At 40.4% G+C, this 23,984-nt stretch overlaps 1 protein-coding gene across 4 annotated transcripts; it reads left to right on the forward strand.

Annotated features, from left to right (window-relative positions):
• The first annotated feature begins 1,110 nt into the window (after positions 1-1,110).
• Positions 1,111-22,026, forward strand: RUFY2 (RUN and FYVE domain containing 2). 4 transcript variants are annotated; one of them, XR_014219938.1, is made up of 18 exons: positions 1,111-1,248; positions 3,255-3,428; positions 4,291-4,408; positions 4,505-4,606; positions 5,229-5,352; positions 6,067-6,128; positions 7,268-7,333; positions 8,470-8,539; positions 8,669-8,770; positions 9,820-9,936; positions 10,073-10,240; positions 11,125-11,222; positions 14,777-14,896; positions 16,332-16,461; positions 17,554-17,648; positions 19,211-19,259; positions 20,561-20,859; positions 21,361-21,432. XR_014219938.1 is itself a non-coding variant. In XM_082222968.1 (18 exons), the coding sequence occupies exons 1-18, from the start codon at positions 1,146-1,148 to the stop codon at positions 21,502-21,504; spliced, it is 1,920 nt and encodes a 639-aa protein (XP_082079094.1). In that variant the 5' UTR covers positions 1,111-1,145; the 3' UTR covers positions 21,505-22,026. The 4 variants fall into 4 exon arrangements, 2 of the variants coding, with proteins under 2 accessions (XP_082079094.1, XP_082079095.1); XR_014219939.1 differs by lacking the exon at positions 21,361-21,432 and having other exon boundaries at positions 20,561-20,630; positions 20,782-20,858; XM_082222968.1 differs by having other exon boundaries at positions 20,782-20,859; positions 21,361-22,026.
• The last annotated feature ends 1,958 nt before the right edge of the window (positions 22,027-23,984 follow it).

The following is a 23,984-nucleotide window of genomic DNA, read 5'->3' on the forward strand; positions in this document are numbered from 1 at the left end:
CTCTGGTGGCAGCAGGAGGCCCCATTAGCTAAAGTGGTGCTTCAGGTTAAGAACAGTTTCAGGTTAAGTACAGACCTCCAGAACAAATTAAGTACTTAACCCAAGGTACCACTGTACTTGCTAAAATGGAGCAGTGTATTGGAGACTTAGAATTTGCCGAGTCCAAAGTGCCTCATGCCAGCCTGAAAGAAGTGTAGCAAAAAAAGTGAGGGAAGCTCACCCAAATCCCTCCCCCCACAAGCTAGCAAGATGGAGTGGTGAAACCACTGCTCCGTCCCACCACAATTTCCCCAGCTAATAATTTGTCAGGCTGTCAACACAAATACCTTGTTTATAAATAGACCACTCATGGTAATCTGTAATGAGTAAAAAAATTGCTTTCAGACAGCTAAGATATGGTTACCAGATGTCCCCGGATTTACAAATCAGTCCCCAGACAAAATCCATTGAAGTTGAACAGTGTCCCCGGATTCATTGAAAAAAATCTGGTAACCTTAACTAAGGATGAAGAGTTAAGAGTTTCCGTGCCTTTTCCCAGGTTGCCGGTGGGAAAACTGACTTGCACAAGCATGTATATATGGGCTGATGATGTTTTGGACTCATAACTGATTTTAAAATATGTATATAGAGTGTACTAGTATACCAACTCCAGTTTACAAAGTGGTATCCAGGTTGGATTTGGTTTTCTGTTTTAAAAATATTTTGGATTGACTTAAAACCAACATGGTGTAACAGTTTATTTGAGCTTATTGGAGAACAATGAAATGGCAAGAGCTATGTAAGTTGTGGTGGTGGGGGTAGTATTTTTTCTTTGTTGGTATGGTATGTATTTTTGCGTTTTTATGTTGTAAACCGCCCTGTGGTTGTCGGGTGAGGGGCGGCATAGGATTTTGATAAATGATGTTTAAAATAAATTAGAATAATTGAGGGGGGGGAGAAGTGCAGAACCCGTCTTTTCACCTCAAGGCAAAAGTGAACCCCACCCCCAGCCTGGCCTGGGAATTTGGGAGAGGCAAATGAAGCAAATTCGGAGAATTCGCCCTGTCACGACATCTGGCTCCGGCCCCTCGCAGCGACGCGCCTCCGTCCGGGTCCTCCCGCCGCCAGGGGCGCAGCGGGCGCGGTTCCGGCGGCGGAGGGCGGAGATGGAGGAGGCGGAGGAGGGCTGGAGAAAGGCCGTGAAAGGAGCAAAGGCTGGGTCCACCTCGCTGAGCTGCTCGGGCAGCTGCTGCTCCTCGCTGGCGATGGGTAAGGAAGAGAGGATAAGCGGCGGCGGCGGCCGGGCGTGAGGGGAGCCGGAGGAACTTGGGCGGGCGGCGGCGAAGGGAAAGGGCTGACGGAGCGTTTCTTCTCCCTCTGGGGAGGGAGGCTGGGTGGGCTCGGCCGCCGTCTGTTATGGGGGAAGCGCTGCCTTCGCTCGCCCGCTGTGGGGCGGGTATCCGCGAGGGGCTGAAGCCGCCCCTCGAGCCTCGTCAGGCGAACAACAGGTCTGACCCTAAAGTGTTTCTCTTGCACACGTCTCCGGGGGAAAAAAAGGATGCTGAAAAGTCCATTGGTCTTTAAGGCCGCCGCGAGAAAGTCTCTCGCGGTCCTCTGCCCGCCCCCCCCAATTTCATTCCGCATCCAGGCCTTTGTGGGGTGGGAGCCCCTCTCTAGGTTCCTTTAGGAACGAAGCCCACCCCGGGCTATTGGTAGCATAGGAGTTAATAGATCGATCAATCTCCTGTGAAAACCGGGCAGGCAGTGAAATGGCTTCGCTTTGCGCAGCGATGTTGATGCTCCAGTTGACGGGCTCTTGGTAGTAGCTCCCCATTATTCGCTTGCGCAGTTTCGTAGCTTCTTAAGTAACAAGCAGCGCCTGCTTTGAATGTAGCAGCCCTGCCGGGAGGAGGCTTCAGGTCATCCTCATTATCTCTCCTTTAAGTTTCTGTATCCGAAGCTGGAGAGCCTGTAGGGAGGGCGCGAACTGCTGGCGGTGAAGAAGGTAGGGCTGCTTCATTATAGCTTCTTGCGGGAAAGAGTGGTTTACCATTGGCAACGTCACGAGGGGAATCATGTGCAGACGAACGGCCGTCGCGTGTTGAGCTTGGGGAAGGAGAGGCCCGCCGGCCGGCCGGCCCCGCCTGCTGCGTCACGCATCCGCTGAGCGTCAGAACGGACCTTTCCCGCAAACTTTGCTAGGCGCGTGGAGGTCCGGGGAGGGGTTCCTGGACCAATCAGGATGCCCACCCCCTCGTGTGGAGGAACGCTGCACGTGAATCGATTCTTGCGTGGGACCCTGTCTCAGAATCGCGATTGGCAGGGACTGAAATAGTGGGCAACTCTCTGTGATTGTGATGCTTGGTGTAGGTATATTGTGGCCAGGTAGCAGCTGCTCTGGGGTCTGATAGATGCAGCCCTATCCTACTCAGAAGTAGGTTCCAGTTTTAAGAGGGGCTTACTTCCAGCTAACAGTGCACAATATTGCAACCGTTATGATGCCATCATATAAGGGAAGTGAGGAGAAATTACTTTAAAAAGCAGTGAGGACCACGGTTTTTTTCCTGCTAGGGTTATGCTTCTTGCAGTGCTGTGGGGGGGGGGGAGGTGGCTACCCTGGTTTTTTGCCTGGGTGAAACCTTCAGAGGGGCACCATTGAGGCTCCCAAGTCCCAACCTGTGGGGGGGGTGTGTGTGTGCCAAACTAGGTCTTTGACCTGGATGAAATAAAGCCTAGTTTCACCCTTGCTTTTTGAACTGGGCCTGATCCTGCTAGACCCAGTGGGGCTTGCAAACACATTTGGCAAAAATAAGCTTTCGGTCGGCATATGTTGGCTTGCAGAGTCATTGTGGTTAGTTCACTGGAAACATCAGTACATTGCAGTAACAAAAGCAAAATTTTAGGCCATCTTAAATGATTTGAAAATGTTGCAGTGCTATTATTTCACATATCTTTTATGGATTTTCATATTAAGAACTTGATGTACCTGGGGAAATGGCAAGGAGTGCTAGATTTTCCATGCTAAAGTGCTCTCTGCCCTGATTTAGAACAGGACACTTGCCAGTGCTGCAGGTCTACAGAAATATTCTGTTCCTTCAGAGGAAAAGCTCTATACAGACACACCCTATGTTTCATAACATGCTTTTTATCCTATTCTCTTTCCCCCTTTCATTATTTATGTTTAGTTTTGGACAAGATTGTTGTGTTTTTATCAGTAAAGCAGTATCGAACTATTTTGTTCTCATTGAATATTTTTGCTTTTTTCCCTTTTTAAGCTGTGAAAGACCCCACAGCTGTTGAGCGAACAAATTTATTGAATATGGCCAAACTGAGTATCAAGGGACTCATTGAATCTGCCCTGAGCTTTGGCCGAACCCTTGATTCTGACTATCCGCCTCTGCAACAGTTCTTCGTTGTTATGGAGCACTGCCTGAAACATGGCCTTAAAGGTACCAAATGCATGTTTTAAAAGGGATGATTGTTTGTTTTTACCAAAGCATATTGACATTTAATTTTGTTATGTAGCAAAAGAGTATAATACTAGATTACACATTCTAGATTAAGGCAAGTTTAGGCATATAGAATTCCCTATACGGTGGTACCTTGGTTTACGAACTTAATCCGTAAACCGAGGTGTGCTTTCCCTAATGAGGCCTCCCGCCGCAGGTTCCCTTTCACTGTTCAGATTCCGTTCTTAGACCGACGTCAAGTTTGCAAACCGGGATGCTACTTCCGGTTTTGCAGAGTTCATAAACTGAATCGTTCGTAAACAGGACTGTTCTTAAACTGAGGTAGCACTGTATTAGCCGGCCTGTGTTCATCTTCTTGGGTCCAGGATGCACACTGTAGACTTCCCTCACCTCAGTCAATCCAAGGGGGAATCTATGTGCTTCCCCACTTGGATTCATTAGTATTGATGTGGGCAACTGAAGAAACCCTCTAATTTATTTTACAGGATTTTTTTACTTCTTTGGAGTCCTGCAAGTCCCTGCTATTTCTCTTCTTTGTTGGCTTCCTGGGATATGTAACCCCTACTCGCATATTCTTCTTTGTTTTGCCTTATTTTGTCCTTGGTGTTCTTATAACATTCATTTCATGGTTGGCTGCTATGGTTTTAGAGAATCTTAGGTGCAGCAGATTAAATATGCTGATACTGTGTAAGTGTTGAATATTAACCATGCTTACAAATGTTCCTTGCACTCTGATACGGCTTACCTAGAAATAACTTTTATAGTGCCATCTAGATAACAGCTGTATTAAAGTATAAAGCCAAGTTTAAAATGCAAAAATATTATATTTTCCTTCTTCTAGTAAAAAAGTCTTTTCTCAGTTACAATAAAACAATATGGGGTCCTCTGGAGCTTGTGGAGAAGTTGTACCCAGAAGCTGAGGAAATCGCTGCTAGTGTTAGGGATTTGCCTGGTCTCAAGTAAGTTGTGTTGCCAGTAAAGATCTTTTCCATTTTGGACAATAATCCTGGCCAACAGATATTTGTTTTCTGAGCTATTCCTTTTTTAAAAATTAGGACTCCACTAGGACGTGCCCGAGCTTGGTTACGATTGGCACTTATGCAAAAAAAGATGGCTGATTATCTACGATGTCTCATCTTTCAGAAGGAATTGCTTGGGTGAGTGTCCATTCAGATTTTTATAGGGTAAATTAAGGTCAGTGCTGTAATTGCTACCAGAATTGTACAATTATGTTACATTTTACTATAGCTATTGCTAAGTAATATGACAGTAAAGTTAAAACTTAGGCTCACAACTATTTTTTCTTCACTTGGTTTGCATTTGTGTTGCTTACACAGCAAAAGATCTGAGCACCTAATTTTCTTTTGTAACTGAAGTTGAGTTGACTTCCAGTTTTTCTTCTCATTTCTTCTGCCCCCCCCTTGTGCACCCCCAAAATTTATTCCAGAGGGTCCCTGAACTCTCCAGAGCGGTGGGGGGAGGATTGGGGATTGGAGAAGAAGGAAAAGCCCTGTTGCAGAGCAGATGCCCTTTCATACTATGGTGGACCTTTCCCATTTCATTTTATTTTGTTGGGAAAACTTAGATTCTGTATAAGTTGCCACTTTAGTTGGTATATTCAGTATGTTGCTCTGAACTTTTAACCACCTTGGAGTATCGGTGAAGTCAATCTTTAAAACATTTGAAAATAAAATAAATTACTGATTGACCAGCAGTTAAAAATTGATTCAAAGTATGTTAAAATAAGTTACAAAGTTTTTTTAAAAATGCATTTTTCAGCGAATTTTATGAATATCATGCACTGATGATGGAAGAAGAAGGAGCAGTTATTGTTGGCTTGCTCGTTGGGTTAAATGTAATTGATGCAAATCTTTGTGTAAAAGGAGAAGACTTGGATTCACAAGTAAGTAGATATAAAGCTATGGTCTCATACTTTTGCCTTAAAGGTGTTTTTTAATGAAATGATGGGGGAAATATCAAACTGATGGATCTGAATGCAGAGTATTAAAAGTTGTAATGTGCTTTTTTAAAAGAAAAAATAAGTTTATTATTTAGCTTGATGAGTTAAATGGAAAGGAAGTTGGCTATTCCCTAAACAAAACACACTTATTTCCTTTGAAACGCAATTAAAGGCCTGATTAATGAATTGTTTCTTCTGCAGAGGAATAGTGATGGAGCTTACATGAATCGGTTCCTTTATTAGAAAGCTTTTGGCTTGGTTACAAAAACCATAAAAGTGCAACCTAGCTGCTTGTTTTCCTTTTTGCCTGATTATCCAGAAAGTCTCCAAAGATTGGAAATAGTTCTGTATAAAGCCTTCAAACTCTTTTACTGCAGAAGTATATATGTGTGATTACTTGAAAGAGGAAATACATCTGGGTTAGTAATCTTTACCCTAAAAGGGTTGTTGAAACAGGGATGGGGGTCTGAAGCGCAGATGATGCAGCTTTGAATGAAAGCTTGTCATTACCAATGATGTAAGGCCTGTTGTGCTCATGCTCTCCTACAGTAAGGTTTCATTGCACATTTCCAGTAACATCAGTGAAGTAAAGACCAAACCCGGTTTTCCTTTTTAAAAATAAAAATACAAAATGTGAATAAATCTATTTCTTCTTAGGTTGGTGTGATTGATTTCTCTATGTATTTAAAGAATGAAGATGATATTGAAAGCAAAGAAAGGTATGTTTTAACATTTCTAATAAACAAGTACATTAAATGCTTTGAAAAGGGTTTTGTGTTTTTCTGCCAGGCTCCCTAAGGGCAGGAAGCAGAAGTGTGAGGTAAAAGGATCAGGGTGGATCAACTTGCTTTGTTTCGCTAGGATCAATGAGAGGACAAATATATGAACATCTGATCCTCTTTTACTGGAACCTCTGCAAACTGAACGCAGATTGACAATCATGATAATTCCTGCTTCAGACTTCTTAAGTCAAGGCCTCGCTCTTCTGAGTCCCCTTTTCTTTCCTTATTTGTTTTGCCATTTCTCCTCCTGTCAGAGATAGGAAAGTGGATCTGGCCAAGGGGATAGATGAAGAACTGGCCCACCCTCCACAGCCCATGTTGACAGGGGCGTAAGGATGTCGTATGACATCAGGGACACACTCTGGATTCTTCTTCTCTAGCTTTAGTGTGGTGCCTTTTTCTGTTGCTGTGCAGAGCGACAGGAAAAAGCGCCAAATTCAAGCAGTGGCTGGAAAGAAGAATCAGGAGTGCACCTATAGTGTGGCCCCAATTTTTCATTTGGAATTTCACCTAAAAAGTCTTACCGCTTAGCCCCCAGGATAGCATCTATTACTTTGTTTCAACCATAGACTTCTTATACTTCTACGGGCTTTCAAAGATTGACAGACATGTATTCAATTGATTTCAAATATATTAGAGAATTTACAAGTGCACACATTTTGTTTTTGTTACTAAATCATGTATATTATGCAATAAGAATGACAGTGCTATCTAGTATACTGGCCTGCGTGTTGCTTGTATTGTTTGTTGTGTTAAGTTTGCAACACGGGGGTTTGTTGTTCTGTATTGTTGATGCCTCCTCCCACTCAGCTGCCCTACAGCTGAGGGGGAGACAGTGGGCGCAGACCATTTGGGGCAGTGCGGAGCCTGCGGGCGCCCAAGCCACCGCGTCACTCCCAGGAGAGACGCGTGGCTCGGGCGCACTGCAGGCGCCTCAGTGAGTGCTGCCCGGCATTTTGTCACCCCTCTCAGTGGTGACACCTGGGGTGCCCCACCCCTACTGCACCCCCCTTCCTCCACCCCTGCATATATGGTGTCAGATAAATGTCTAATTAAATACGTTTTCATCACTTTAGAAATGACCATATTGCTGCTATATTGGATCAAAAGAATTATGTTGAAGAACTAAACAGGCAGCTGAAGTAAGTATTTACAGAAGCATCTGTTGAATCCGTATAGAGGCATCATCTTTTAAAAAAAGTAATTCCAATAAAAACATGCCTTTTCTGGTACAGTAGATGGCACTGAAATCCTTTTAGTTGCATTTGGCTTAGTTTAATGGTTGCATCATATAGCTACTGAAAGGGAGTCTAGAATGAATGAAGCTGTTGGAAGAATAATGTTTCAAGTGTTTTGTCTGTTAAATAGGCTATTCTTTTAAATGTGGGCAAAGTAAGAGGAGTTTATTATTCAAATTATCATGGTACAAATCCTGAAATTTGATACTTTCAGTCTTGCTGTTCTTTATGAAGGGGACTAAGATTGCAATCCTAAACATATTTTCTTGGGAGTAAGGATATTGCTGTAATTTCCAACTATTGTGGGAATCATTTGTGTTAAACTGGTATTTTGCACAGGAAGGATGTAACATGCAAATGCAAACTATATGCAAGCATACTTTTTCAAACACCCATGTACGTTTCTCTTTAATGTATGTGTTCATGGATGTTTAAAGTTGTATGTTCATGCATATTTTCCATTCATACTTTTTGTCTTTGGCTTGAAATCACCAGTATAACACTGATGTTTTCTGCAAAAATCATAGCATATAGCACTGCCCTTGTCCCATTGAACTCCATGGGATTTAATTATGAGTAACTAAAATTAGGACTTCGGTGCAAAAGAGCAATGTTAACATGTGAGCAGAATTTTACTATTAAGACTTTAAATATTTGTTCTTAGAATGGCATGGGCTTGTTATTAAGTTATAAGAAAAGGCTGCTAGAGCCACTGAGATGAGGTGGTGCTGAGGACTTCTCTAAAGAACAACAGCAAAAAATAGAGAGATGAAAGAAAGAATGAAAGTTAGCAGTTCCATAATGGACATTTAGAGTGATAGCAAATGTCATTTCAAGGAACAAAAATATGATGATGGCAATAAAATAAAGCTAGTGCATTTCTCTTCTTGAAAGATGTATGGTGGAAGATGTGTTTTCCAACTCCATTGATCAGTGGACACCCAAACAGGCACTAGAATGTTATGTAAATTGCATAGTACTATTTGTACTTGTAGGATTTGATGTGTAATTTTGAATGAGGTTCTCTTTACTGTTTTCAGTAGCACAGTCAGCAGTCTCCATACACGCGTTGATTCGCTAGAGAAGTCAAACACTAAACTAATTGAAGAGGTACGGACTTTTAGCAATGCATATGACCAATACTATCTTTCTGTTCTGCCTGTGTGTGTTGAAATATTTTTGTTTTCCTATTACTGTTCACCTGAATCTTTTTGCTTTTTTGTTCCACTTCTTTCTTAGTTAGCAATAGCCAAAAATAATATAATTAAACTTCAAGAAGAAAACCATCACTTGCGAAGTGAAAATACACTCATTTTAATGAAAACACAGCATCATCTAGAGGTATGAGAGTTCTATTTACAAAGGAAATATAATACACGGTACAAAGCAATATTAGTAAAGAGGTGGACTCTTTGCTTTTTTGTGTGCATGTGCTCTCTCTAAACTGGCTCAAGAAAAATATGATAGGTGAGTGTCCTATCAAAGAGTAGGTAGCAACACAGTCATTGCAGAATCAGCAGTAAGTTCTGGCATGTTGCACAGTCTTGGGTTATTTGACATACTAGAGGATCCTATCATAAATACAAATAGCAAACTCATTGTCTGAGTGCCTGTCCTTATGTGGCCAAAATGGCCTCACTAGGCTAAGGGGAAACCAATGATTTGAAAAAGCTTTGGAGGGAGGAACCTTAAGTTGGGTAGGGGGGTGGACTCCAAGAAGAACTGAGCATGCTTAGTGAGTACAGAATGTTGACTTTCAGGGCGTAATAGAAAAGTGGGAGGAGATAGAATGGAGTGGTTGGAAACCTGAACAGGAACATTCCACTCCGACATTTTGTTTCAGATCCTACTTGTTCCTTCAATTACTGGTGTTCCAGCTGTGAGTTCCTTTGCTTATATAGTTGAAACAGCATCACCACCACACAGGAGGGAGGTATCAGTAGGCTTGGGGGAACCCCAAGGCTTACAGAAATACAAACATATTTAGGAAAAAAATGCTGCAAAATAACTCAATGAGGGCTAACACATTACTGTTTTTAGGTGTGTGGCTACATTTTGTTTTTAAGTGTGCACCTCAAAATGTAAAAAGAAGAATGAGATTAACAGATCTTCAGAAGCTTGTGTGTCATATAGACATACTCTTCATCTTTAGAGAGCCAAAATTGACTGCAGCTGCCGGTGAAGCACAAGCTTGTAAAATTTGGGTTTGGCTCCATGTAATATGTGGCATTTCAGGGAGCACTGATTCTGTCAACACGAGATGGGACATTTACAGCTTACTGTGTTTTACTGAGTCAGAGAGTGTCATTATACAATACTCTTGTCTGTTTCCCCCGCATGAAGATGTGCTCTGGGGGAAAGTGATCTAAGCATGAATTCCTTACTTGTAGGTGAACAAAGTGGATGCTGAAGCAGAACTTCAGACATACAAGCACTCCAGACAAAGCCTGGATGACATGTACAATGAAGCACACAGGCAGCTTCGAGAAGAATCACAGTTGAGACAAGTGAGTGTATATCAGATATGCTATGGAGGCAGTTGGAACTTGTATATCCAAAGGCATGTAAGCTGGCTTGTCTTCTATCACCATATTTTCCCACCTTAATGCATTTGATATCTGTGCACTTCTTTGTATTTTGTAGGATATAGAGAATGAGCTGATGGTTCAAGTTGGTATGAAGCATGAGATAGAACTTGCAATGAAGTTGTTGGAGAAGGATATACATGAAAAACAAGACACTCTTATAAGTCTGCGGCAACAGTTGGAGGAAGTCAAAGGAATAAACGTAGAAATGTACAAAAAGCTACAAGTAAGAACATTTTACTGTTTGCAACTGGAAGCTAAATGAAATACAATTTTTAAGCAATACTCTTTCCCCCTCTAGGGAGGCCCACCTGTCCTTTTGAGAACTAGCTTTGAATATCAACGGATGATAGTTATTCTTACAGCTGCATTCTCGGCATAGGAGCAAGGTGACCATCAGGATGAGGAGGCTTTGGCTGATATCCTCTGTTGTCAGCCTGCCAGCAACTGCAGGCTCTCACTCATATAACATAATGTACTCTCCTGCCCCTTGCATGATCCCACAAACTGCTCCTGAGGTTTGGGAGTCCCTCCTCAGGAGAACAGAGGTTGCAGTGGGGAGGAAGGGGCAATCCCATTTTGTCGGTGGCAACCCACTCATGCACTGTTGCATGTCAGCCTCATTTGCTTCAGACCAGGAGACAGAGCCAGCTTAATAAGCTTACTGAGGGGAAAGACTTCCATCATCTCTGATTGTTTCTACCTCATAAATTAGAAAGGAAGGCAATAGTGGTTTTAGCCACAAGCCACCCACCACCAAATTGCTTTTAAAGTTCCACTTGTTCTCCTTTTAGTAGCCCTTGGGGGGTATAAGAAAAAGGGAAATTTAGAAAGTTAAACTTATTGTCATTTCCTTCTTCTGAAGATTGGGCTGCTTACCTGAAAGTAAGTTCCTACTACTGCTGCTGCACATCAATACAGCACTAGCAGTGTGGGGAGGGTTACTTTAGAGAGTTTACTGTCCAAGGCTGGGCAAGAGGGAGCAATTTCGAACGGAGAGGAAAGGAAGAAAAAAAACGTACACATCCAGACTGTAGATTTTATTATTACTCACTTGTTAATACTCAAGTTATATAGTGTTGCAATATAATAATCACTCTTATATCATAGGTTTCAGATGATGCGCTGAAAGAAAAGAACGAAATCATTGGCAGACTTGAAGATAAAACCAATCAGATTACAGCAACTATGAAGCAGTTGGAGCAAAGGTACAGCATCTTCTTTTATTCTGCTTCTCCACTCCCCCTCAGACTCATTTCTTTTGCTTCAGTTGCCACATTCTCATATAGTAGGCACTGAGATACGACTTTGTTTTGAAGGATCAAAATGTGTGTTTCTTACGCTGTTTTTAGGTGCTTTGAATGCATATTTCAATTCCCTTATTTTTTTGTGCCTGAGATATCCTATTTGACTCCTTGCTAGCTGTTTCAGAATTTCCACCCCCCCGTTGCATATTACATCTACCCAGAAAAGTCCCAATTGACTAAAGTAACTTTTCTGATTTCTTACTCATACATTTGAAGTTAAATGTTAAACTAGTTGAGACAATAGGAGATCTGTGATTGAATTGTCTTTTAAAAGTAGCTTTAGGGACCACACTCAGCTTAGGGATAAGGAAGGCAGAGGGGACCCCAAGCCAATTCACAAACCCCATCCCATGTCCTCACTCCAGATTTGCAAAATGGTGCTGTCTGCAGCCTTCCAAAAACAGTAGTATGGAAACCATCACAAAAAGGCAAGGAAAAGGGCAGGCCCCCTCTGACCCCCTGCAATTTGAGAACTGTAGTGGTGCTGATAATGTGTTTGGTGCTGTGCCCTTGAAGATCTTAAAAAAAGCTTTCCTTCACACTGTTTTCTTGATCTAACCTTCTCAAAGGTTTTTGCACCCCAATAAAAATATTTGTTGGCATCTGTCTGTCTCATGAGACAATAGAGTGCACCTCCAGAGGTGAAGTCAAACTGCTGGAGAATCGCAGTGCCTGCTGTGAAATTGTAACTGCTGCCTCCCATGTTCTTGCTGTGTTCTTGCAGCACCAAAGTGACACTTGTGGGATGCAGGCCTGGGCAGTGTGTATGGAGGTCCTGGGATGGCCAGACAGCCTCGCTAATGTGGCCCAAAGGACAGCAGAGCAATACGTTTGGCACCAGATATGCTACAGGAATTGCTGGAAGGAGGCATGCAAGGCTCCATCCCACTGTCTTAGGGACTACTCCAAATTTGTGTAGGATTGACTCCTTAGCAATTTCCTCTCATAAAGATGTCCTGCAAGGCAGCGGGTAACAAGAAAAATATACTTGAGGGGATTTAGGTTGGACAAATCATGTAGTGGAATAATTTGCTTCCTCCAGTGCCACAGCCATTTCACCTCCATGGTTGCTTTAAAACTTAACACCGCACACATAAAACAAAACAGGATTTTGGTTCAGATATTCTTTTGTCTCATCTAGTTAGGCACTTGATGTGTGCAGACTCTTAGAATTATTTGTTGGCCCATATATTCAATTGGAGAAAAATCATTTGGAAATACTCTTCCATTTAAATTGAAAACATTCTTCCATTCTGAGTGTAAGTGTGTAGGGTCGAGCCCCAGAGAATCCTGAAACTACCTTCATGTCCTCAGTAGCTGGGAACTTTTTGTGGGGGCGGGGGGAGAAGTGTTGTATGTCTTCAGCAGCATCTTCTCCTTCCCCAGCTCAGGAAATCACCTTTTGAAACAAAAAGAGAGTTTCAAAAGCAGTTTGTGATATTGTCATTTTTTTAAATAAAAAGAAGTAAAAAGTCTTGTAGATGGTGCATGAGACAATGGATGCTTCTAAAGTAACTCTGAGGCTATGTATATATATGTATACTAAAAAAATGACATGTAACATGTAGGTCATTTATTATGAATACAGAAGTATGTTTACATGCTTTACTTCTCTTAATTATTTTTTTTAATGGGTGACATCTACTGCTTGTACAATGGGACTTCCAGTTACTTTTCTCCCCTCTCCAGCTCTCCCTTTCCCACCCCAAATCTGCTTTGTGTGATCCTCCACTCCTCCAGAGTATATTTATGGGGCACACGGAGGACCGCAGGGGGCAGGACAGGAAGAAGTTGCCCACTGCACAAACAGGCACCTGTTTGAGCAATGTTGAATCTCAGATGTTGTTAACATTCATAGCCTCATCATGTGGCTGTTGACATGTCTTGCCATTGTTTTTCTTTTCAGTCTACTTAACAAACAAACAAAACATAATTATGTATTAAAACGTTAGTGGCATGAATATTCTTTTATTGACATCCTTCTTCCTCTTTTTCTTTTTCTTTTCTCCTTTATCCCAACTTCTGTGTTTCTGAATATTTTGTTACCTTTATTTGTCTTTAATTTTTTATCCATTGCACATCTGAAGTGACAAAGAATTGTTAACGCAAACCAGGACTATTGCAATGTCCTTAGTGAAATGTGCCAGCAATGAAGGGCAGCATCAGTACAAGCTTGTTAAAGATATATCATTTTGAAAGATCCTCCATGTTTTCTTGGAATAGTTTAATGGAGTAAAATTTGTAGGATTTTTTTTAACCTTGCTTTTAAGCCTATTTGCCCATGTATTTTGGCTTAAATAGTTTATGAATCAGGCTCTAAATGTAGCAAAATAATTTTGGCATTCAAATTGGTCAATGTTTTAACATAGATCTCTGACACTGAACTCACCAACGTATTTTGTTAGTTGCCAATTGGAAGTAACTTTTTTTAAAAAAAGAAATTGCGATGTTACAACTTTTGAAATGTTAAAAAGAAATCTACTTTAATTTCAGCTAGCATGCTTTTTATTCTATGTTTGGTGAAGTTTGAAGATTAGATGCAGAATGGTTCAGATACTAGCAAAATAAAGTGACAATCTTTTGAGTTACACAGAACTATTTTTTTAAGGCCTGATATTTTGTCCATTTTGAATATCTTACCATAGCATACTTAGATTTGCACAAACTCTGCTGTAATAAATGGAGAGTGCACAACAAATAGTACTTGGTGAATTATAGCCACATTTGGCCTTTCTGATGTAGCATCCTCTTCTGTGGAAATGAACAAAAGCACACCTTAACAGGTGTGGGAGCTCAAGAAACAAATTGCATTACACCCATCACCAATCCAGACACTGCCCCAAAACCTGCCGTATTGGGAGCAAGTACTTAGATTATTTACATGCTCTCATTTACACCATTCACACCATAGTAGACACACAGTTACGTACATTATTTGGTGTGTGTTGTGTTGATTTAACATGGCACTGCTTGTGCCACCTTGATTTCCATACTCTTCTTTGTGTTCTGAATTATATCAGACCATTTAGTGCACTGGTTTTCCCATTGTGTAGTGTTGATAGATTTGTGTAGTTAAGGAACAGGTTTGGGATTTTTAAATTTTTTTAAAAAAGAATTCATGCAAAAACACACAAAGGCACAGTCACAGCTCTGTATGTATGAATAAAAAAAATCTGTATGGCTCTGCATTGATGGCATCTGTTAATCATGAATACTAAATAAAAAAATTGGATAAATGTATGGATTTTTTAAAATATTATTGTAGTGAGAAAAAGAATTTGGATTTCTTGGCATTGTCTGGGTCTCTCATTTGAGTTTGTGAGTTTACCCCAAGCTTTGTTTTCATTTAGAAATGTTTCTATTTCCCCATTTTTTCCCCTTTTATTTGTCTTCTTCATCCTTTACACCCAAATTCTAGCTTCAGTTTTACCCAAAGTTGATTTGAATTACACCAGATTACAACAAGCAGAGAAGGCTCAAATGGAGGCAGAGAGTGAAGACAAGAAATTTAAGCAAGACTATATGAGTAAATCTGAAAGTCTGCAGAAAGATATTGCTCAAAAGGAAAAGCAAGTGTAAGTAAAGTATTTGTGGGGGAGAAGATAGCCTATATTCTAACATGTGTGTCCCCTCCCCTTTTGAATGTCATTAAAGTGGAAAGCTAAATCCAGATGAATTACAGATCAGAAGTTTTAGAGCTGCATGTGTCACCACAGAATGGCTATATGGTGCATGTTGGAAGAACAGACTAAGTAAGCTGATCGTAAATTCATCTGCCTGATCTAGTAGTTTCATAGAATGCAGAACTTCTGTGCTGGGATTCAAATACCTATTTAGGCTCATGCAAGGTGTTTGAGCAAGCCAAGTGGACTTTATTTGAACAGCTGAACCTGTTGCCCCATTGCAATCTCCTTTTGAAATTCCCCTAAGTTTGCCATACGGCACAGGAGAACGCCGTTTTGGGTATGCTTTTAATATCTTGCTGCTTTGAGCTCAGGAAACTAGTTTAACTTTGGGGAAATGTTGCCCTGATATGCATACTCACAAGGGCTGTCCTATTAATATTTTTCTGCTCTTGAAAACATCGTTTTCTGGTTTGGAGCATAGCTTGCTCCAAACCAGAAATAAAAAGTCCTAGAAGGTGAGGGAGTGTCTGGGCCTCGTCCAGGACTGAGTGTTCTCTCATTTGGGGAGCAGTGCTCATCTGCTAACTTGCCTAACAATTGGCCATTGTTAGGGCCAAACTGCTCAGCACATGAGATAGGCAATTGCACTTTACATATCTGTAATACAATAGCAACACAGTAGTCCTGACCTGGATTGGGCTTATCATGGCTATTAAAAACAACAACAATGCATGAAATGCAGTTACACATTTCACATATTATCTAGTTTGACCCTTGAGCAACTGTGTGCACTCCTTCAGGGCTAGATGCAGCTCTCTCCCATCACAGTACCCGTTTAAGGTAATTTGAGCTGGATTTATGTATTTATTTTATTTTTAAAAATGTATATCCTGCTGTTTTTACCCAAAGCTGCTTGCAATATAATAAAATATACCACCACCTTAAAACAACACCAGTCAGATAGTAGATAGATATCTAGATCATAAAGAAGAACAGAACCATCTTATCCTTATTCTGAAAGCATTCTGTTAAATTCTGTTAAATGCTTTTAACCTGGTTCCAAAGGGAGATTGGGAGGGATCAATGAATCTTGGTGAAGTTTGAATCAGATTTTAAGATTGCCTTCTTCATAACCTTCTTGTCAAATAATACTTAATTTGCTTATTTTTTCCTATCACTTATTTTTGCAGAAGTCTTCTACACAGAATAATATAAAACATTTTAAAAGGAAATAAGTAAATCTTTATTATAATTAGCGCGTGTAAAATGTTTACAGTGTTGAATTATATACATTGTACTAATTATTTCATAGTTGTGCAATTGCAGTAGGTCAATTAAAATGTATAATTGTTTGAATTACTTTTTTTATATTCTGTATTTCTAGTGGCCAGCTGGAAACAGATTTGAAAATAGAAAGAGAATGGCGACAAACTATGGAAGAAGACCTTAAAAGGGAAAAAGAAACATCGTCTTCCTTGAAGACAGAGACCCAACAAATCATTACTCTTAAAAAAGTAAATTCTGCAGCAAAATCTCATAAAATTTTACTGATTATGTAAGCTGTACTTTCATCGTTATCCCATGAAGCTGTATGCAAGTGCTCAGAGATCTGGAGGTTCTTTCTTCAGAGGTAGAAGTACTGTTGGTTGGTCTTAAGAGATCATTATCATTACAGGAGATAAATAAGCCATCCCATACACTCAGATTACAAGGAAGCATGGTGAACAGGAAGGGTAAATTATACTTCTTGTTTGCTCAGCTATTGCTATATCCAAAGCCACTGTGATATACAGTGGACTAAAGAGGTTTTAAGATTGTATCAGTTGAGACTTGCATATGAAACGTATTTCGTTGAATTCAAATCTTATTGCATCCCAAGAATGGGGAAACCAAAATTTGTTAAAGCCATTTGCTAGACATACCCATTAGAACGCTTGGTATATACAGATGTACTTTTAAACAGGATTCACCATGGTGCTTTTCTCACACAGAACGAGCATAACTTCCCCTGCCTTCGCAAATGCTTTCAACAAATGTACCTATCAACAAATCAAATGCCGATTCCAAGTGTATTTTTAATTCCCTGCTCCTCCCAGTCTTCAGGGCAACTCTCTTTCCTCTCCCCTACTCCCTCATCAAGCACAGCATGAAAGCTTTTTAATTTAAACATTCGTTTTTGCATTCCTACCATTACATAAAACCAAGTTTAAAAAGTGTTGCAACACTGCTCCGGCAGTAGGATGAGTGAGTTTGTAATGTTACAAACACTAACAATCAGCACAGTGTATTCAGCCTGTTTCTACTACAAACTGAGCAGAACGTTTCCCCCTAATCTTGGACAAGCTTGTATGACAATGGGAGCATGATTCCTATGTAGCTCAGCTTCCTGTATGTCAGCACCCTTAGAATAAAATAACTGTAATCCCTGTCTTTTGGCTATGGTGGTTGGAGTTGATGGGAGCTGGGAGCCCAACAACAACTAAAATGCCACAGGTTGTCCATCCCTGATGTAATTAATTCCAGTTTTAAAAGCCAGCCCAAATAGAAATGTTTTACAACACTTCTGAGAAGCTAATGACAGTGCTAATGTTTCCTTTGTCTTTCAGGAGTTCCTAAAATTACAAGAAAAGAACAAGCAGTTGAAAAATCTATGCCATGATCAAGAAGAAGCTCTCCAAGAACTGGCTGGCAAACTTAGCGAGTAATTTGTCTCTTTCTTTTCTTGCACACAACTAATGAAAACAAAGCCTGGTTCTTGTGCATATGTTTCACCTTAAACTTCCTCCAGCCCAGCTACTTAAGGCTTTATAATTATTTAAGTACTTTAAGTCTCGTAGCAGCTTCAACCCTACAAAGCATTTTAAGTCTCAGCTAGCAGAATCCAGTGGCTCCTTTGCCTTGGTCAGTTGCCTGAGAAGAGAAGGCTAACACTTAGAATTGTAGAGTTGGAAGGGACCCTGAGGATCATCAAGTCCAACCCCCTGCAATGCAACCTTAGCATTATCAGCACCATGCTCTAACCAACTGAGCTATCCTGCCTAACAAATACAGTAATACCTCCACGAACGTCCGCCCCGTCTACCGTCCATTTCGGCAAATGTCCGTGCCAAACCCGGAAGTACCGGAACGGGTTACTTCTGGGTTTGCCACATGCGCAGAAGCGCAAACCACTCCGCACGCATGCACAGAGCAGTGCTTTGTCGAGTGTCCCTTTCATTGAGCATCTGGGGCTCCAGAACGGAACCCAGACTCAAAACAAGGTACCATTTGGCTGACGTACTTCCTGGGCTTTTTATATAGATTAGTGCTGGAGTAAGTCAGGGTTGGGAAACCCGTGGCCCTCCAGGTGTACCACAACTTCCATTATTCCTGACCATTGGCCATATTGGCTGGGGCGCGAGTTGGGAGTTGGAAGTCCAAAAACATCTGGAGGATCACAAGTTGCTCAACCCCAGTGTAGGTTTTCTCCTTTTTTCACTTGTAAGGATATTCTGTTTCATCAGTGTCTCGTAAACAACCCTTTGTTTCACGTTGCTGCCAGATTACAACTTTACCAATGGCTAAGCCACCAAACAAAACCTTTCTTACCAGTTAACAGAAGTTCTTACCATCCAACGAAGGCTTTGACCTTCATTAGCAAGTAAGTGCCAAGGTTTCTTACAGAGAGGATTTCTTTGCATCTCGGAAAAGCCACTGAAGAACAGCAGCTCTAGACTCTTTCAGGGAGATAAAACCAAAGCCAATTGCTGTAAAGGCTCTGCTTCTCATTGGAAGTATCCTCTCTTTCTCATCTACAAATCATAAACAGATGCAGGGCTTATATGGGATTGTGTATTTCATTACCCAACATGGGTATAGATCCCACACGAGTCCTGTGTCTGGATAGGGGTATGTGAAATGAACATGACTTACTTTTCTAGTAATGATAGATTTCAATTCCAGAAATGTTTTTTGAGGTCCAGGTGTGAAAATTGGGAACCAGTGAAACATAAGTTGTCTTGTAAATGAAGGCCTTCTGTAAGTTTTTACCACCCTCTTGAGCACATCTTCCTTACAGGGAGGTGCATGGAGGCAGAAGTGAAGGAAGTTGGAGAAAATGGGGAGAAAGGCAAGGTGTTTGTGTTGAAAGAGTATATGTCTACAGATACATGTTGGGTTGAAGGAAGTGTGGACTTCTACACACTTCAATCCAGTCATATTTATCCCCCCTGAAAACAGGTGCATTTAATTATTCACATTATTATTCACATATCTTCTTTTTAGATCAAAGCTTAAAATAGAAGATATAAAAGAAGCAAATAAAACATTGCAGGTTAGTAATGTGGAAGGTGGGGAGGGGCATCCAGACTAATTCTTCTATTCATTTCAGACATTCTGTATTATATACTTCACTCCAATCTGTAAGCTAACGGGTAGTTAACCTTTCAAATTATAGTGTAAATTTTAACCATTAACCATTAGTATTTATAGTTTCACTGGGCCTGTCTATTCTGTTGGTGTGCTTCATTTCCTAGCTATAAATTTTTGTGGTTTTAGTCAGTAAATTAGAATGTAACTCTACATCATTCCACATACATCATGCATCAACAAAATACATGTCAGTGTTTCATAGTCTAAGTCAGGTATCTTCAACTTTTTCAGACCCAGGACCCTCTTCTAACTCAAACATGCATTTGGGGACCCATTTCTTAATCTGGTAGTAGTGCGCCTGTTGTGACCCAGCTTGGATCAGGCTGTGACCCTGATCAGTTGAAGACCAGTGGTCTCAGTGGAGTCCACTCTCTATTTTATTTTCTCATATCAGTATCAGCTATTGAATCTGAAAGATGGGCTTAATTTGAGACCATAAGAATTACAAAGTTACAGACTTCCTCCTTTCTTCTCAGTAACCCACAGCCTCAGACTCTCACATATTTTGGAAAGCCAATAGTCAGACCCACTTTCAGCCTCTAGCAATCAGTATTTTCACTTTCACCACTACTAACAAAGAGTATCAAGACTGAAACAATCTCTTGATAAAGGCCCTGTGTCCTAGCAGAACTACTGGTGGATCATTCACTGGTTCAATAGCTACAGTGCCTCGAGGTCGCCTGCCAGAATTTAGCCGCCATAGATTACACCTACCATTTACAACAAAATTCCTGTATTATGCTGACATTTCCAGGCTTGGGGACACCCCCCTTTTATGGTCAGGCTGTGCTCTGTAAGATGACTTTTTAGTGATTTTCAGCTTTAAGAGACAGGAGGAATAACAAACTCATCTTTCAAGAATATTGTAGGGAGGCTCCCAAATTCTAGTTTTATTCTGTTCTAACGCTAGCTTAGTTTGTGATCTTGATAATCACTTGTGCTTAATTTTCTGCTACCCATTAACCTGAAAATAGTAGGACTTATTTCTGAGTAGTCATATATAGGATTGCACTGTTAGGAGTGGTAGGTTTCAAACTCTGTCCTTTGGGGGTCCACGACAGCAGGATCTACAAGGGCAGACAAGTTGCCTGAAAGACGGCTTATCCACCCATACCCATCTTTCCATACAGTGTGCATCTACATTTCATGTTCTGTGGTATCCTGCTCAGTGCCTTAAACTGTGTGTCCTACTGTGCTCCTTAGGATCCTCTCTAATGTGCAGGGCGTTGGCCACAGATGCATTGATGTGAGAGATTTCTTGATGGTAGGCTGGGTAAGGAGTTGTAACTAACATGAGTTGTCTCTTGTACTATCCTGAGGAATGTTGTCCTTTTGTATACCTGAATGGCAACTGTCATTTATGATTAGATAAATTGTATATATGGTACCTGTTCTATTCAGAGAACATTTTTTCTCCCCATTAGGGACAGGTCTGGCTAAAGGACAAAGAAGCTACACACTGCAAATTATGTGAAAAGGAGTTTTCGCTTTCCAGAAGGAAGGTGAGAATGCATGAAAAGCTTCATTGGCTTTCACCCACTAACAACAAGTTCTGTATCCAAGTTCTGTTATTTACCAATACTTAACATTCACATTTTTACTTATGCATGTGCACTAAACCTCATCAATCACTATCAGTTAAAAAAACAAAAAAATACTATTTTCATAGTTAACCCCACAGATTTGGTTCAAACTAAATCCTTTTTGTTGTTACAAATATTGCAACAAATAGCACAAACTCTGCTCCAATAATAGAATGTTCAGGTAACCATTAAACTTGCTTATTTTCCATTCATAATGGCCAAGTCACTGGCTGACATGATCCCGTATCACATAAAATGTGAAATTTAGCTTCTAGGGTGTGTGGGAGAGAGGGAGAAATAAATATATAGATGTATGTAAATGTTTAATTGTAGCTGATTACCCTCTATTTACTTCATAAACTGTTGATTTCAAAATCTCCTTCGGGTTTCTTTTTCCCACCCCTACCCATCTTGATTTAGCATCACTGTAGAAACTGTGGCGAAATTTTCTGTAATGCCTGCTCTGACAACGAACTGCCTTTGCCATCTTCGCCAAAGCCTGTAAGGGTTTGCGATTCCTGCCATGCGCTGCTCATACAGAGGTGTTCTTCCAGTGTGCCATAAGAGTCATCTACAGAGGATTTCTAAAATGTTACTTCACTACAGTGGTAAGAGCTGTAACATTACAGTATAAACTCCTGCAGCGCTGGCCAATGCTTTTGTATTGTCAAAATCTAAACAGCCAATCTTAAATCTTTGTGCCATTGTGATATTCCTGCAGTGGCAGCATGTCATATTATGTGAGGTTCTGCTAATGCAACAATAGATATGCCTGATTTTACAAATGCATCTGCTTGTGCAACACACTTTATTGTTCATCGTAATGGATATAGGCAGAATGTTTTGTATTCCCAGCATTTGCCATTTTATCATGCAGATGGACCATTCCAGGACCAAGTGCAGAGATTTGCAGTTTCAGATTATTTTTAAAAGGTTCTTAGTTTGGGAACAGGTTGGCAGGGGACACTGTAGCTTAGAAGTCAGAGGAGCTGGACAGGGCTTTTAAGGGTGGTGAGTTGAGTTTAGCATCTTGTGCAGCTTTGTATGTTTCATGGCCCTCCCCACAAAAGCCATTTAAATGCAGAATTGGGATTTTTATTAGTTTTACAAAAGTTTTTATAACAAACAAACATAAAAGAAAAACAGACAAACAAATCTTATAAAAAAATAAAAATAAAAATAAATGCAGAATTGGGAAGATTACATATAAGTAAATGCAAGTACTTCATATACTTCTGGTGACATAAATTGGCTTTCTTGGACATTATCCCTAGATATAAGATTAAGTTTCCAGCCTTGTTAGTGCAGCAGTTTCAATATGCATGTGGTAGCTTAGCTAGAAGAATGAGAAGGCAAGCAGGTTTTTTGCATCACTGGACTTCCTGAAAGAACTTTGTCAGGCAGGTCTTTTAAGTACTTTGAGAGAAACTACCTGACTTGCATATTGTGCACAGGGCTTTTGAAGAGGAACTAGCAGAAAGCAGGCCAGGTGAGGAGTGGAAAGAATATCCTGAGGGGGATCCCCGTGGAATGCTGTAGAACAGCAATTATAAAATGTACTAAATAAATACTGTGTCGAAGAGTAGTTAAAGGATACTGGCCAACTTGATACTTGCTTTTTTCTTTACTCTGTCAGAAATAAGATCTTTTTTAACTAAATGGCCTGAAAAATAATACAAATCAGCAAAGTTAAGAGTTCTCTACATATTTCCACCAGACTGCCTGAAGCTGGGGCGTGAGGAAATGATACATACAGAAAAATTGGGGTAATTAAGAGATTTGTATTGCTGAAGTTTAGTTGATAACACTACACTGTATACATTAGATGATTTTCTAAAAGGCATAAAACTTAAAGCAGAATTAAGAATACCTACACAATAAAAAATGCTTTAAGTACTCCTTTTAAAAACAAGTCTAGCTGAACGTTACTGTAATTTGAGACTGTACTTAGTAAGTTCACATGCACACAGAAACCTAAAGGAGACTTTTCATACAACAAGGTAGAATTTGTACCTTGAAGGGCATATTATATACTTATGCCTAATTACTAATTCTGTTTACAAGCAAACCACCTATTCTCATTAACCTTTGAGACAGGAAATGACTTGTTAGACTAACAAGCATAGCAAACCTGTGTGCTAAATGTAATAAAACACATCAATACAAGCCCTGGATGGGATTATTTGTGCCATTTGATTTGATATGTACATCTGGTACAGCTGGAATAGAGGGAAAACATTAAATTCACCCTTTGTTTGAGATTTTTCTTTCATCTTCAAGATAGACCCCTGCACAAAACTAAGCCTAAAGAGGAAATGGTGGTGGCAGTGACAGCAAGTAGCCTTGTTGAGCTGCAAAGGGGGCATTTTTGTGTCTTCAGCACTTGAGTACCACAAATTTAAGATCATCAGGAGGCCTTTACTTGCTTTAACCTGGGAAGAGGTATTCCACCAGGAAAATACTTCATCTTCTTTCTTTGGAATGGCTTCTGTATCTTTAGCAGTGTATAGGGAAATTCAGCAGCTGATACTGTACCCTCTGCTGTAAATTTCACCATGAAGGTGTACTGTGTATGCTGAATTTTTGTATGCCATATAAGAGTTGTTAACGTACAGGATTCCTATGCAGCCTGTTTAGTCCTATACTAGTGGTATTCCTCAAAGTTGACCCCAAACCTACTCTCAATTCCCATCAGGTACAGAAAGCACAATAAAAGAACCACAACACTACAAAGTTCTGATTACTAGCCACTTACTCAAACTTGCTGGGATCTTAATGGACAGGTTTTTTAAACGTCTTAATAACCTGCTCATCCTCAGTTTTTGTCATGATGTTTGGGTCAAAGAGGCTATGAGACTAACTCACCCTAGTAGAAACAGAGATGAGATTAGACTTGCCTTTTTTCAACAAAATTTCTATCATTCCTGCCACTACTGATTTAGCTATTTCAGAACAAGCTTTCAATATCAATGGTGCATGTGTGCCAAGATTTTTTTGACTAGTACAGCTTTTGTAAGTTTTAACATGACATTTTTGTAACTTTA

This window comes from Podarcis vaucheri (genome assembly GCF_965113315.1).
Source record: "Podarcis vaucheri genome assembly, chromosome: 5".
In the NCBI taxonomy this organism is placed as follows: Eukaryota; Metazoa; Chordata; class Lepidosauria; order Squamata; family Lacertidae; genus Podarcis; species Podarcis vaucheri.